Raw genomic sequence first — 15,694 nt, 5'->3', positions numbered from 1 at the left:
GGAAAGTTGAGCAGGGAAAAGAATGTTTTCTGCGAAACATGTGCAGCGAACCCTTGTTTCGCCGCGTCGAGAAACTGCTTCGCGCGGTGGCATGATAGGCACTAGTGCTTATATTTTTGTATGTACGTAAATTTATGCACTTAAAGAGTTGATATTCGCCGTATTATTCTATAGGAGCTTTGTATTCAAAACGTACGTTTCGATTTTTTTTTATGTTTACCCTGTGCAGACTAGCATCAATATTTTTATGAATAATTTTTTTTTGTGGAAAACTGCACGAAAAACGTAGACAAAGGAAGAAACGAACAACACAAGCGCATTATTTTTTTGAACACTCGAAAGAGCCCAGCGAACCAGTAATATAACTTAGAAGAACAGACTGTTGGGCGAGTTGGTAATGCATTATGTGGAAAACTTCCTTTGTCTACGTTTTTCGCGCACTGTTCCACATAATGCATTATCAACTCGCCCAACAGTCTGTTCTTTATGAATCTTTTTTTGTTACATTTGTTTTGTTTTGATAATTGTTTTGATAATGTTCGAAATAAATGTGTTATTTGAAATTAATACTGTTGGAAAGACCGATTCTTTCTCTATCATTTTGTACTCTACACTTTAGCATAAATTAGTGCCTGCGGAACCAAAAAATTTCACCATCTCCCACTAAAGAGAACCATGTGGGAATGCGAAGGAGCGCATGGGTCGACTTAAAGTACCGTTCATCACGGGCACCTTGCCCGATGTTAACGCGTCCTTGCATGTGGAGCACACCATGAATTCACTGTAGTTGCTGTTGCTGTTACTCGTCGCGAACTCTTGTTGAAGCACGCCACGCGGGTTTATCGCGCGTCCGCAGAATCTCGTTCCCCGACGCCATCACGTGATTGCTGAGAGAGTGTAAGGGGGAGAGGCCACAGCGTCTTACCCAGCCGCTTACACAGGCCCGAACGCGCTAGCGCGTGCCAGCACACGTGGTTTTGTCTGCGTTACGCCAAGCTAGGACAGCATACGGCAGCCCAGGCCCCTAAAGTGTTCTGCACGTATCATAAAGGCGGTCGAAGAACAAGACGAAGAGTCTTCTCCTTGGCGCGAGCGCGCGCTCAATATGTAACAGATGGGTATGGTAGGTTTTAGAAAGCGGACGGTCGCCAATGGAACTACGGACAAAGCCCAGCGCAAAAGCTGCTTCGCATCTAAAAAAATGTTTCCTCGACTACCCAAGCACAACCGATTTTTCCGCGATCACGAAAGTGTTATGCACTAAATTTGTAAAGTTCACGCGTCCCACAACGTGCTGACAATATTTAGGTCGATTCAGCGAGGTAAAAAAAATCTGTGATAGCTGATATAGCAAGCCGCATACAAGTCTGGGAACGTTGGCGGCTGACGAAACAAAAATGAACATGGTCAATGTGCGCGGAATATACATTTACACGTGGTTTCGTCGTCGCGTTTACGTCTTGTCGGCCAGCTCAACACGCAATGGCAGAGCTGTAGACGTGCGCACTCTAGGTATTCTCTGGCTTGCTAAGACAACAAGTCACACGGTTCCTTGTGTGTTTGCCTAAAACGTCTTAAGACGAAATCCATTTTCTTCTTTTCTCTTCTCCGTCGATTGCATTGATTCGCCATCCCACTTCCCCGAAAGCTTTCTGCACTTCACGAGGATATGCAATACTTTCGAGGTAGGCCCACCTGTAACCAAGCGACGCCGTCACGTGATGATGTCATCATGTGACACCACACATTTTGGCAACCTGTGACGTCAGGATGACGTCATCACATATTTTATTGCGTCACTCGTGTTGACGCCGCCACCGCTGACCGTCACTTTTCGTGTTTAATGAAGCATCCAAGGCCTGCGCCATCTGTCATGTCTCCTCGAAATCGCAAGTGTTCGCGGTCGACACTGAACCCACGAAGGAAAACGCATCGCAAAAGTTATTAACACTATCAGTAGCGTCTGTATCCTTGTATCATTCGATTCGCAATGGTAGGTTTTGCACCATCAAGGGCACTGTAAACAACTGGGGCGGAGGCACAGACCAAACACGAGGACGAAAGAACGGAATAAAGACGGCTGAGACAACATACTGACTGCTTCTGCGGAGAATCCGGGTGCCTTCAGCATATAGTAGGAAGGTCCAGAAAATCACCATTTACCTCCCTCTCCCCCTCTCGCCTAATTTATTTTTACCACACCCACGAGTTTTGGGACAGAGCCTTGGCCAGCTCTTCCCTCGACGATCGCGAGGACCGAGGACGGGGCACGAGCTCAAGGAATCCTGCACTAAGGACGCCTTCCCTGGGCTAGCTGCTCAAACAAGGACGTTTAGACTCTCTCTCTCCAGGCACCAGGATTGCCTGGAGAGAGAGAGAGAAAAAGAAACAGATGCACTGTTAACAATACACTTTTCACAACGCAGAGAAATGTAAGAATAATGTTTATTGGTCAGCAAGAGGTAGAATGGCAATGGAGGAAGGTTTTACGAATAAGGTAAAAAAAAATAACCTGCATCAAACGACAATGCCATGACTTCGCTGCTGTACGAACAAATAACCCTGTCTGTGGTGCAACCAACTTAATCGATCTTGTTCTAACTGAAGCAAGAGAGAAATTGTGATTATGATAACAACCCGTCCCAGTTGAAGCCTTGTTAAGCTTTACTAAGTATGATACCCTGCTTAAGTTCGTCACTGGCGAAAATTTCAGCTTCTGTTACCACCCAGCTCATGGTTCCGGAAGCGGTGAGCACATGGCATCGGTAGTATTTCCTGGGCACAGGCGTTGGCAACTGCCAGCAAGCATTTAGCAGTCCGTTATGGTCTCTTGGCCTTTGTCTTTGGTCTTCGTCATTGTTGTTGATGATGATGATGAAAAGGAGTTACGACCGAGCCGGCAGGTAGTAGTTCCGACGTCCGCAGCCGCCGTTCTTTCCTTGACAGTTGACCGGCTCGAGGTTCTTGTCGAGGCAGAAGCGAATCTCGGTCAGGACAGGCGCGTCCCTGTTCTGCAAAACGAAAAACACGCGTAACACGCGTTACATGGCGGTCCCTTTAGGCAACGCTAAGGAGAGCAGACGCGAAAGCCACGGGTACTTTGATAAGTATTTTGTCGTTCTTAATCGATAGTATTGTCCCCCCCCCCACTCCCCCTTCCCGAAGTTTTCTGCGCCTCGTATGGTGGTGCACTACGTCCGGGATCGGCCCGCCTTCGACCAGGTGACGGCGTAATGCAACGGCGCAATTGATGACGTCGCCGTCTGACATCGTCAACATGCAATTGTCATTGACAGCGTCATCACACGACAAATGTGACGCTGGTGCTCATCATGTGCAATGTAGAGCAGCGCGCACAAAAGGTACACGCGAGGACGCGGCAGTCATAGCTGCATAGCTGTCCGCAGAATGTAGAGCCTGAACTTTTCTTCTTTGTAATTTGTAAGGAATGCCCATGTTTTCTTTTCACGTCTTTGCGTTAGCTATGCTATAGAACAGCCGAAGTGACTCAGTTACGGTGCTTTGTGGCGGGCCCGAAAAAGACGCGGGTTCGGTACCGGTGGGTGCATTTCGGTGCAGGCGAAGTGCCGGAGGCTCATGCACTGTGCTATGCAAGTGCACATTAAAGAACCGCAGGCGGTCAAAATTATCCGTAGCCCTGCACCATGCGGAGTCTCTCATAGCGTAAGTTTCTTGGCGAAGTTGAATCCCATAAATCAGCCGGGTATATTAAACACGTGAACAAGAGGACACACTCTGTCACATGGAACTACTTAGGCACGACGACTCACTGAAATATAATAACCTACAGAGAATAAGGTATGCGTGCAAAAATACTGTCACGTCTAGCTTTTCTCTCTCCTTGTCTTTTTTTGTGCGCTATTCAGTAAGTCACCGTGCAACCTAACCAACCCGCCCAACATGTGACACCTACTAATTAAGCACGCGTGCCTGTTAACCCGTTGTTTGCTAGAGTGACATAAGCGCATACATTACTCATATTACCTGTTCTGTACCGCCCTCTTCAGCAATTTCTCAAGCGTCACAATTTTACTCGTTTTGCTTTGATACCGGTGCTTCTATATAGGTGGTCCACATGCTTAGCCATCTTCCCTTGGACAAACGATTCGAACGACCCAAAATAAGTTTACTTTCACTCTGTACTTACTTTTTGCTTCTGAGCACCATATTTTTTGAAGATTTTCTCGCGCTGTAAAAAGCACATATGGACACGCGCGCGACACTTTAGGAATATAGAAGTCGTGATTCATAATATATTGCGCTAGAACACTTGAATTGTAATTGAAAGGACCGAAATGACATAGTGTCCAAGTGCATACTTACGTTTTTACCAAGATATTTGCAGCGTTTGCATTTTCTGCACTGTGAAAGTAAATTCACGCGCTCAGCGTGTAAATACGTCCCGTCACACTACCCGTAGCGAATCACCATTGGCGTTACACGACAAACCGACTATAGAACACCAGAGATATATTCCTTGAGAAATGAACGAGACGGCCGTTCTATACTTGAGCTATGTGGACTACAACTATTGCCCAGTAATTAACGGCGGAAGCGGGAACGTATAATATACAAAACAAAATGATAGGATAGGAAATACACAAATGAAGAAATATGTTAACATTTGATGCGTATGCTCACTTCTTCTTACGCGCCAAAACAACACGCCGGAAACTTCTCATATTTAGTGTCATATGCATTCTTTTCGTGTGTTATAAATAAATTAATGTTCGAATTTCGTCGCAAGGCCAGTTTCCGCGAGAAGTTACAATATAGGTCGCAGCTGAAGGTTGCTGCAAGCCATATACTTTTTATTTAGAAGAGAGGGTAAACCGTGCGGGAACGCACTGCTATTGGTTACCCATCGAACGCCGATTTTCGCGAAACGTTGGCATGATTTCGGTACTTGCAGAGGTAGCGCCTTACTATTAATAAGGGTAATCACGGTATACTATTACTTAGTGTTTTCTTTACAGCTTGACGCAGTTGTAAAAAAAAAAAAAACCCGGCATGCGATACTTACCGGCGCTCTTTGGCTGCAGACGATGTTGACCTTCTGGCGAATGTCGTCCGAGAGGGCGTTGCGAATTTCCGAAACCTGCAACCGATTTACAAAGATGGTCATTACTAATAGTAATAATTGCAGGGATTTTACGCGTCACAACCACGACATGATTACGAGGCACGCCGTAGCGGGCAATTCCAGATTAATCTTGACCGTCTGGGTTTGTATGATGTCCACTTAGATGTATTTACTCGATCGGTTTTGCGTTTTGGTCCCAGAGAAAGTGAGAGAAAAACAGCCGTATTGAATGCAGAAGCCCTTATAAGAAGGCTTAATGTGAAGCTGAATTCCCTTTTAATACGACTTTTCCCCCTCTTGGCGCGAATCATTCACCCAGTTAAGCCGGAAAAAGTCACTACACTGGACTCCTTTGTCGGCGCAACGCTGTATATATTGTCTTGAAATTCAAGGCAGGCAATATATTATTTCTGGAAGTGATTGCTCGACTGTCCAGCGCCTCTAGCTATCAGCGCTTGGAAGCATTTCGCGGAGGGCATGTTTGTTTTTCATACTACTTTTGTGCAGACTTGACAGTCGTGTAATTACAGTAATGAAATCGCAGTAATTAAATCATTTTTGCGGTAGTGAGTAATGTGATTATTTTTGTGGACTGGTAATTTATTAATGCAATGAGTTACTCCAGGCGAGTAGCTTTAACAAAATTACTTGTTACTTTCCCAATGACGTTTTACTAAAATATAGCCCGACCGGTTCCGTAATGGGATAAAAAGTAATCTAAAAAGGAAAGAAAAGCAACAAAGAAAGTCAATCTGAGTTCCAATCCTCAAACATAGGAAGATGAGCAAATTTATCTCAGGTGTGAATGCACATGTTTGTAAACAAAGTGTACAGGAGTTGTGCATGGACGATTGACTTCTGTTAAAGTAATTTCATTACTTTTCAAAAGTAATAGTAATGTAATGTCATTACTTTCGCCCAGCTGTAATTTGTAATGTAATTTAGTTACATCTAGGAAAACTAAAAAAAAAAGCAGTAAGTAATGTAACCTCTCCACCTTATAGGAGTAATTTTGCCATCTCTGCTTCTGTGACATTACGCGTGCAAAATTATTGTAGTATATAAAGCCGCTTGGAACTCACCGAGTACGTTCTGACGACGCTGGGCCTAATAAGGCTGTTCGATAGAAACCTAAAAAAAAACGCAAAGACATTTGGTTTACTAAAGCTCACGTAGGAAACTGATATCGCAAATGAGCTGAGTAATGCTCGTGGGTATTAGCAGTCGCAATTCAATAAAAGCGTTTCTTCATATCGGTATTAAGCTTGTAAACTTGGTGCACACTTTAGAAAAAGAAGCAGTGGACCAGCAGAAATCGTGAAGTTTAGGTAAATAGCTCGTACGCGTATCACATAACAAGTTATTTGCTCAAAGCAGTTTTAATAATATTTCGCAATCTTACTCCGAGCTAAACCTATATATAGCCGAAGCTTAAACGTTCAAGGCATTAAACTTTCTGCCTATGCATGGAATGACCTTTAGTTGACATTCAGCAATGTAGGCGGTAGTGACTCTTAATGTAAAGGGAACACAAGTGGCTGTTTTCAAAGAATAAATAAATAAAAGAAAAAACAGTCAATAAAGAAATAGAGGAAATGTACGTACGCGACTTTTGATATATATAAAGCATTAAATGGTGAAATGAGCAAATGAAAATGCATCGGAAAAAATTGGGTCACAGAAGTGCTATGAAAGGGGCTGTCTAACAGAAATAAAAATGAATGAGAGGTTCAGGCTTCAGCTCAGACTACAATAGTAATGACGCCGAGACCCATGATATCACTTAGCTCCAGCTTGCTTCTTAAACAACTCACTCGAATATGTTGTACTTCTTGTAGACAGCTAGGGTTGAGTTGAAGAACTTGAAGAGGCCATTCAGCGCGGGAACATCACCGGCGCAGGTACCGTGCTTCTGCCACTGGTGGCGCCTGGAAAAAAGAATAACCACTATAGAAGAAGCCAGCGTGTTCTAGTGCCTTCCAGCGCACTGGCTCATGCTAGAACATTGTACAGTGTACCTAGGGCACTGGTATTCAATGGAGCGCCAATGTTGAACGTTGGCTGCGACCACGCTTGGTATCTGGTTACTGGTCACACTGCAATTCGCCGTGCTCTGAGTTTCAGAGCGGATTGAAGCAATAACTGGTCATCAGCGAGGACTCAAGTCGAAACCGCTCAACAGTGCAATGTCGCGGCCTGTGCGCTGTCGCGGCGAGTTAAGCCAAATAGAATATGACATAAGGGTCACTGCGCTTTTCTCTCTTGAAAGCCGTTAAAAGGCGATCTAAAGGGGTGTCACACCTTCGAATTAGAACGAGTACATGGTGGCCAGCTGACTCACCAAAAGGTGAAGTATCTTGCTTCAGCGCTGGTCAGCGAAGGCCAGTACTTGTTCAGATCCCTCTTGATCGGCTGCAGGGCAGTTATACGGAAAGGAAAATATGTACAACGTCGTCCTGCTCACTCTGTTGTGGCAACGCAAATGCCAACGCTTCTCTCAGCCCTCCCTTCCTCCTTTTTCCAAGAAAGGAATCTTTGAAAACACACGATTCAACTTCTAGGCCGTTATGTGAATAAACTTTACATATTAGAATCCTCCACGTTTGTACACTAGCGCCACATAGTGAAATCGTTAAGAGAAGCAAAACATGGTACAGGAAGAAACGTTCTGGACAGGATACACGCCCACAACGTTTCTTCCTGTTCTGTATCGCTCAGTGGTTTCACAATGATGCACCAACTGGCCCAGTAGACAACGCTTCTGTGTCACATAGTTGTGGTTGCAAATGAAGGGAAAAAATGTGAATGTAAATTGAAGAATATAAATGAGGAATTTCGTTTGCACTCACGTCAAGGACGCGGCCGCTGAACTGCTCGTCTACACAGAAACTTGGCGAAGTGTTGTCACCCGCAGGCCTGCGCACGAAGGAATCAATGAGTGAACTCAGTATAAAAGAATGACGCTGCTGATGTTTTACGTTGTGCCTGTTAAACGAAATTCACTCACAACGCTGCAGCCGCAAAATCGAGGCACACGTCACGTGCCTTTCCCCAAATTAGTGGGCGTTGAAAGGCATGAAAAAAAAGGCTTTAAAGGGGACATATGACATCCAATGTTCGATCATAATCTGTTATTTGGGTTAGTCCTTGTGCGTTTACAAACAAGTTGGCGAAATTTTAGCGCATCCGGTCGAGCTCTTCATCCATAATTGAATATTTTCATAACCACGCGAGCCGCTTGACAGTCGGGCCGCGCTGGCGTACTCGCGAGCCGTGACGTCACAACCTGCTTGCTTTGCGGGCTTCTGCATTCCGGCGAACCATTGTCCTCCTTGGTCAAATGCGCCTGCAATGGAGGTATTACAGCTGTCTTCAGCTTGGCATTGAAACTGAACGATTTGTAACGACGGAAAATTTGGTATTTGGTAGAAGACAACGGCTCCGCTCTATGCAGCACATGACGACACATACGCCATGGCAAAATGGCGGTCGCCGGCGGTGGGCGGGGTTTATTACCGGCGACTTCTAGGGCACATTTTGCACTGAAATATTATTTTACAGTCCATTTTTCATATATGTACAACCACAAGAGACCCTCTACTTCTATTTTTCGCTGAAAACAGCAAATTGTTGGGCGACCATGTCGTGGCCCCTTTAAGGCATAGAAAGTCCTAAAGCTTACGATATAGGTCGTGTTTATTGTTCAAAGTGTGCAATTTGTAACAACTTTCAGTTCTTTGTTACTGTAATGGCAGCAATGTGTGACACGGTTCTTCACGGTTCTTAGCCTTCCACTCGAAGAAATCCTTCGAATGGAAGGCTAAGAACCGTGAAGAACCGTATTTCACGTTGTTGTCATTCATCCGCAACTGATGTCAACCGCAATTTGAAGGCGCAATTTGAAGAGTGGCAAACTGTGGATGGCACGTGAGATCCTCGAATCTCGCAAAATCACGAGGCTACAGGAGAGGATTGCGTCAGCGGTTGTTCACTATCACTATAGCACTACTGTGAAAAAATCAGCGCAAACAAGATGGAACACAGGAATAGAAGGACACAGTACGAGCGCTATCTAACAGCTGAAGTTTAATGAAACAAAAATGAACACGACGAAAACAATTAAGCACAACGTGCGCAGAAAATTAGGTGAGGTCTTTGCGTACCTCGCAATCTAGTAGACAAACAGACGGTTCAGATATACAGTCATTACCCTCGTTTTTGATAAAGAACGCTTCAGCGAGTTCACGCGCCCTTTTGTCTCTATGTTTCAGCATAATAGCAGTGTTACTGAAAAACGGTTTGCATCCACATGATCTGCGATTGGCCAAAAGGTGCGACGTCGGCGTTCCCTTTAAATATTATTGTGCTGGCGAAGTCTTTCGTCTATGCACTTGTCGGACTGGCCTATATGCACCTTTCCACAGGAGTGGGTGATCCTATATACCACACCAACGGAGCAGGAAACGGCGGAACTGCGATGTCTCACCATGCAACCTACATTCACTGTTCCTCTGGCCCTCTTTTCAATCGCAGCACAAGCTTTTCCAACTGTTCCGTCTTGTTTGCGCTGAATTTTTTACAATGTGCATCAATTCCAACTCGCCCACCTCTCTGCATTGCTGCTATAGGACTATATATACAAAAAATGAGCATCCTTCACACGTGCGCCAGCATGCGTCAAGGGGGATGTCACCCCCAGTTTTCTTTCTGGCCCTCACTACGGTGAGGAGGCCCGTCACTTTAACAAATGCGCTTAGCGTCGGGGCAACAGTTACCATACACGCGCGGTGGTCACACAGTATGGCGATGCAGCATTTTTTAGTTTTCACCATAGGCGTGTGCACGAGGAGGGCAGGCGGGGAGGAGGAGGAGGCGGGCGCTGATGTAAGACTTTGCCCCCCCCCCCTCCTTCATAATGAAGGATCCTGCGCACGCCTATGGTTTTCACTAACCCACCCGCGTCACTTTGGTGCACCTAACATACCGCCGCGTTTGTAGTGACGTCGTGCGATTAGAGGCGCATAATGTGATTTACGTGTTTTATAGTACAGTTGGAGACCGGCGCTCGTCCTCGTCATTCGGCCCCACTTTCACGCTCTTCGTGTAGTTCACTTTTGCATCTGCGTCTGTGGGGACAACGAACTAGGATGTTCGAAAGGAAACGCCGCAACACGAGGAACCGGAAGAGAAATCTTATCGAAGCATGTGTCCTTTTCTTCCTTGTCGTGTTTCCATCCTGCCACGCTTGTTCTTTATGACAGCGCTAGCGAGTTGGGAGTTGGCACTACACTCAGATCTCAGACCAGTGGCGGATACAAGGTATTTCAAGGGGGGGGGGGGGGGGGTGTCCAGCGCATGTAGGAGGGGAGGTGAGCTCCTGGGAGGACCTGATTGGTCCTACTCTTGAGGGTATCCATTGAGACACTAAGAATGAGAAAGTAAGAGGGGGATAGATCGGCGTCCCCCCCCCCCCCCCCTTTGTATGCGACCATGGCTCAAATCCTCTATGCGCGGCACGTCGCCAGAACTGTATGGGGGGGGGGGGGGGGGAGGGGAGTTCGGCCACCCTTTACGTATGAAGTTCGTGCATGTTTGTATTGCCACACGCACTCATTTCTTTCTGTATTTATGTTACCGCCCAATTACACGCGTAACTGCTGCCTTGCGCAAACCAAGCCCGAATTACCGGGAACCATCTAGATAGCTTTAGAACCTTCAGATCAGGTTACGCGCACAACGCGAACATTAGAGCTTATTCTGGAACTTACGCGGCCGCTAGCGATAAGGCTGCAGTGTTCGATGGCACATGTATAAATGCCGCAGAGTTTACCGCTTCGCAGATCATTCGACGGCCGACGCTGCGGTCGCCGCTATCAGTGTACTACAGCTTGAATTGCTTGTACTTTGACTTTTCGGATCCCGGGCACAGGTTCGCCCAAATAAAGAGTTTTCGTCTTGAACACACCGACTGCTGCCTTCGTCGACGTCACGACCACGTGACAGTATATATGCATGTGTGTATACACATGCAAAATTGAAAAAGATTCCGGGGTTTTCATCCCCCAACCTCACCCCTCGCTACGCCAATGCTCTATGCCGTCCTTCAGGGGTATTATGAAGCCTTGCGTAACAATCTGCACAACACCGATGTGGCGTAATATCCCTGCTGTGGCAGATTCGCTCGCTCGCAACGACTCTCGTTTATTGGAACAAGCGCGGGAGCACTTCCGGATGACGTCAAAGTTTTTGGCTGTCGCAAGTTGTTGCCGCGACGACGACGGCGCATTATGTGAGACAGGCCGGGCCGGTTGCAGTCACGGGGCCTTCTTATTGGAGTCAAGTGAGACCCCGGCACCACTTGCGCGAAAAAATGTGGTTGCGCCAGACACACACGCAAAACTTCCACTTACCAGAGGCCGTGGATGGTCCAGTAGTTCTTCTTGCTCGTTGAGACACACTGCATAAAAATAAACGAGCATTTTGTTAACAGAGACAGCTCACAGTTTTTGTTTTGATTTCGTTCTGGCATACACAAAATTTAGAGCTCTTCAACTACTTTGAACATGAAAGCCAGCGAAGGTGTGGATCTGGCATAGTGAATATTGCTACAGCGAATCTATATGTTATCATTATCGACTATGTTGAGCGAATAAGACATATAGATCCCGGTGTTTCTTCTGCGCGTTACACATATCTCATCAACGGCGGTCTCAGAATGAAATCCTGTGGTACTTATTGAAACCCCGTTGTTCCGAAAGTACAAAAATGACATGACGTTCGTTTCTAACGCAAGTGGCTTCGTCTTTGAGGCAGAATTGTTCACGTCTTTCTGAAATGTCGATGACACCATACACCTTTATGCTTACTTCGACGCCATGTCCATTTTTTCGACATAAAAACGCTCGGTTAGTCAAGTTAATGGGCAAGCCGAAAATTGTTGTCCTACGCATCTTCCGTCCGCGTGCGCGACCCGCCAGAACTTAGCATACACAGCTTTGCAGTAAAGAATATGTTCAACAGTAAATTTGCATCGATTGCACACTCACCATCTTTATGGGCATCCTCTGTTGAGATGCATCAGTTAGAGATGAGATAGGCATGTTTTGCTTTGTATAAAGCATTTCAACTATCAATGTTCGATGACATGTTTCGCACGATATTTTATTTCCTACGTATTATCCGTTTTGAGGAGGGTATTATGGGGACATTGCTGTATCGGTACATTTCACTGAATTTGTCTTATGGTGAAGGGAAGCTATAGTATGCTACAGCTTAAGAATAAATAGTACAAGCTCCGCCCAGAGAACCGCGGTGCGCTTGTCAATCACCTATGCAAGAGAGTCGCAGAAGCTGGTTTCTTTTCGAGCCATAAGTGCTTTTTTGTGTTAATGTAAATGCCAGGCCTATCGAAAACTAAAGGTTCGTCGTTCCTGTCTAAAATATAACCTTTGGCAAGGCAGCGATGTCAGAATCTGCGAGGAAATTTGCCAGGACGTTTAGGTTTTCGGCTTAAAACCGGCGACACGAACCTGCGCCTTTATGTGGACATAAACTATATGAAACACTCCGTAAGGCCTGAAGCCACGGAAATAAGCGAATGTGATGGAATGGAGCGTCTATGGGAATTCTTTCTGGGTGGGACAGTAATGATAAAGTGTACTAGAAAATATTCTAGTACACTCTAGTAATGGCTTTGGGTGGAGCTTGTGTTTATTTTAAAGACGATAGTCTTTCTTGGGGAACTTAAACGCAGAAATTTTGGTCTGACTCTCTGTGTTTCTGTCTGTCTGTCGGTCACAAGATTTAGCTACCCGGCCAAAGTTTAAGCACTTTGTGAACGCCCAGCTATCGTGAACTGGTAGCTGTGTTCATATATACTCGTGAACATTGTCGCTCAAAAAGCATATATTACGCATATCTGAGGCGCAACATCAATACGTAAGTATTAGGTGGTGTATTCCTTTACTAGAAATTATAGATACGCAATTCTAAAGAACCTAGTGTTTCTTAGGCTGCTCCGAAAATGCTAGTGTTTCTTAGGCTGCACTGAAAATGCGACACTATGAGCCAGATGCGGCGATTCAACATAGAGGAGGAGGACTCATGTAGTACGGCCGGCAGAAGACTATCGTCTTTCAACGACATTTGCAGCGAAGCACGCAGACACGCGGCCAATTTTTTTAGGTTGTAACCGACTACAGTGCCATAACCCCGGTTTTATACCATTATCATTATCCTTGTCATTTATTCAATATTCTGCCAATCAATGTGGCAAAGGGAGTCAAACAGTGCTCACCTGTGGCTCAACGGCGCATATTCCGGGGCTCCACTGCTGACTGAGGATGAAGTAGTCGTAGGTGGCGTTGGGCGAGCCGGCCGGAGTGCGCGGTCGGTCGGGGCGCCTTCGACGGTCGGTCCTGGCGTCTGCAGCGCCAGCACCACCGCGAGAAGGCGATTGCGACCGGGTGTGCGATGCCGGACCGCCGCCGTGAGAATTTCTTGCGGGACTCGGAGCTCGCTGAGCGTTCTGCGCCCAACTTCACGTTCGTGCGAGGGTGAAAAGAGACAAGTTAGAAAGAAATGCGGCGTGACTTGCGATTCAAGAAAGTGTGGCAGGTGCAGAGCGAAATTGATTGGGAAGAAAATTAGAGGGAGAAACGAGCGCTGACTTTTAACTTGAAGCTTCAAAGAAAACAGAAAACAGGAAAAAAAAACACCTATATTCGACAGATAGGCCGATGCTGTAATGGCAGTGCCAAGCAGCACGTCTACGATGTGAAGAATGAACACAGCAACCATCTGGCATTGCACTGCAAAGAGTGCAAATTCAGCCCTGATCTCCAGCAAACAAGGTCTTTGAAAGAAAAGTTAAAACGAAAAAGTAAGGAAAAGTTATAGAAGTATATCGCATCAAGAAGGTAGCAGATCGATGCAGCAGCACACATAGTTTGATACAGAGTTTCAGTTCCTTCGCCAATACACATAGAAAAGACAATGTCACGAGTATCCTACGCATGCTTCCTGTTTCTTTCCTGAGGTATAAAACATGGCTGTCCTTTTCATGAACAAATTCTGCTGAATAGGCATAGAACAAATTCTGCATGAATAGGTGAAGTAGTGATACAACAATAAGCTACCTTTCTTTTTTTCCCCCTTTTGAGAGCGTTGCTACTGCTTCAGTTGTCCTATGGATATTGCATTATAGTACAGAAAAAGCGCATTACCGAGCACCTGTCAAAATTTGTCATTCATAAATCGGCGAGTTCGCCGCCCGTCGCATTACCCCTTATCTCAACCTTGACAATTACGCTCCGGTCTTCGCGCATCGCTTCGACCCCTTCTGGTTATCTATGAACTCGAAGAGCATACCTCTGAGCGGTCATCGAAGCCAGGACGACCAGCAGCACCAACGTAGCAAGATTCCGCCGCGTCAACGCCATGTTTCGAAGACTATCGTGCTGGTTTCTATCTCCGACGACGCTCTCCGAGACGCGGTGACTGCTTCGACCGGCGAACGGTTTCGTTCGAAAGCGTCGTCGTAGTCGGTTCCTAGTCGGTCCCTAGCGGCGCCGCGTCGACGCGGAATCTGCGAGGGTCCGCAAAGTGAAAAGCACATTATGAGAGAGGGTTAAGATACTCGGAGAAGAGAGAGAAAGAGATGCAGACCATTATGAGAGGAAGGTAGGATTGGTAAGATACTTGGAGAAGCGACAGAGAGAGAGAGAGAGGGAGAGAGAGAGAGAGAGAGAGAGAGAGAGAGGCTGACATAGGAGTGACGTAGAGAATGACCAAGTAACAAGAGAAAGAACGAACATATGGGAGGGGCCGTCGCTTAACGCCGCTCGAGACGGGCTTCACGACCTTCACGCCTTATCGAGAGAGGCGTACGAAACAAGTAACGTATGTACATAACAGAAGTGAGCGCGATTGAGGGAGAGGCGGATCCGGTTTCGCCGCGTCTCAGCTCGTTCAGCCGACGTCGACAACTCCCGCGGCCTTTCCCAACGAGAGCTGTGCGCCTCAATTAAAAAAAAAAAAGACACAGAATAAGACGGACGGAAGACAAGCAGCAGGCGGGCTATACCCCGACACGTGCGCTCGCGCTGCAGGAAATGAATCAATGAACCTCGAAGTTAAAGGAACATCCACGTTCCTGCGTGGTTCCGCGCTCTGCCCTTAGAGATAACGCAGGAACAACGCGGGTCAGCCCCTACTGGCAACCAGCACATCGGCAACGCTTAGTTAGAGACTTATTGTGCCAGATCCGGATTTCCCGTTTGATCGCCCGTTACAAAGGGCAGGGCAACAATATAATAATCATCATCATCATCATCACTAGTGGGTCCGTATTCTGATACGATATCTTTCGTCTACAGTTCCGCTTGGCGTGACGTCTAAATTTTCGCGTCCAATGCAGGGGCGCAGACGAATCTTTTTCCGGGGGGGGGGGGGTGATCAAGAGTTCGCAGGCCGCTATTTCAAGTATACATATGACAGCGTCGCCTGCGAGCTTTTGACCACCCCTGTACATGTGTGCGTGTGCATGTGTGCCTGTATATTTACAGACGCGAAACTGAAAATTTTCGGGGT

At 46.3% G+C, this 15,694-nt stretch overlaps 1 protein-coding gene across 4 annotated transcripts in view; it reads right to left on the bottom strand.

The window, feature by feature from the left end:
• Nucleotides 1-15,694, bottom strand: part of LOC119373656 (ribonuclease Oy) — a 335,955-nt gene that overhangs the window by 141,356 nt on the left and 178,905 nt on the right. The window contains exons 1-9 of one of the 4 annotated variants that reach the window (XM_037645736.2): nt 14,474-14,657; nt 13,401-13,641; nt 11,515-11,561; nt 7,954-8,020; nt 7,446-7,516; nt 6,919-7,032; nt 6,187-6,235; nt 5,045-5,119; nt 2,857-3,011 (exon numbers count right to left, since the gene is read on the bottom strand). In XM_037645736.2, the coding sequence (XP_037501664.1) occupies nt 2,886-3,011; nt 5,045-5,119; nt 6,187-6,235; nt 6,919-7,032; nt 7,446-7,516; nt 7,954-8,020; nt 11,515-11,561; nt 13,401-13,641; nt 14,474-14,544 (861 nt within the window). In that variant the 5' untranslated portion in view covers nt 14,545-14,657 and the 3' untranslated portion in view covers nt 2,857-2,885. Of the gene's footprint in view, nt 1-2,856; nt 3,012-5,044; nt 5,120-6,186; nt 6,236-6,918; nt 7,033-7,445; nt 7,517-7,953; nt 8,021-11,514; nt 11,562-13,400; nt 13,642-14,473; nt 14,658-15,694 lie in introns of those variants that run through there. The other 3 variants (XM_049410893.1, XM_049410894.1, XM_049410892.1) reach the window with 3 other exon arrangements.

The sequence above is a fragment of the Rhipicephalus sanguineus genome, chromosome 11, assembly GCF_013339695.2.
Source record: "Rhipicephalus sanguineus isolate Rsan-2018 chromosome 11, BIME_Rsan_1.4, whole genome shotgun sequence".
In the NCBI taxonomy this organism is placed as follows: Eukaryota; Metazoa; Arthropoda; class Arachnida; order Ixodida; family Ixodidae; genus Rhipicephalus; species Rhipicephalus sanguineus.
Note: the sequence above shows the minus strand (reverse complement) of the source record. Positions and strands in the feature narration are given on the sequence as shown.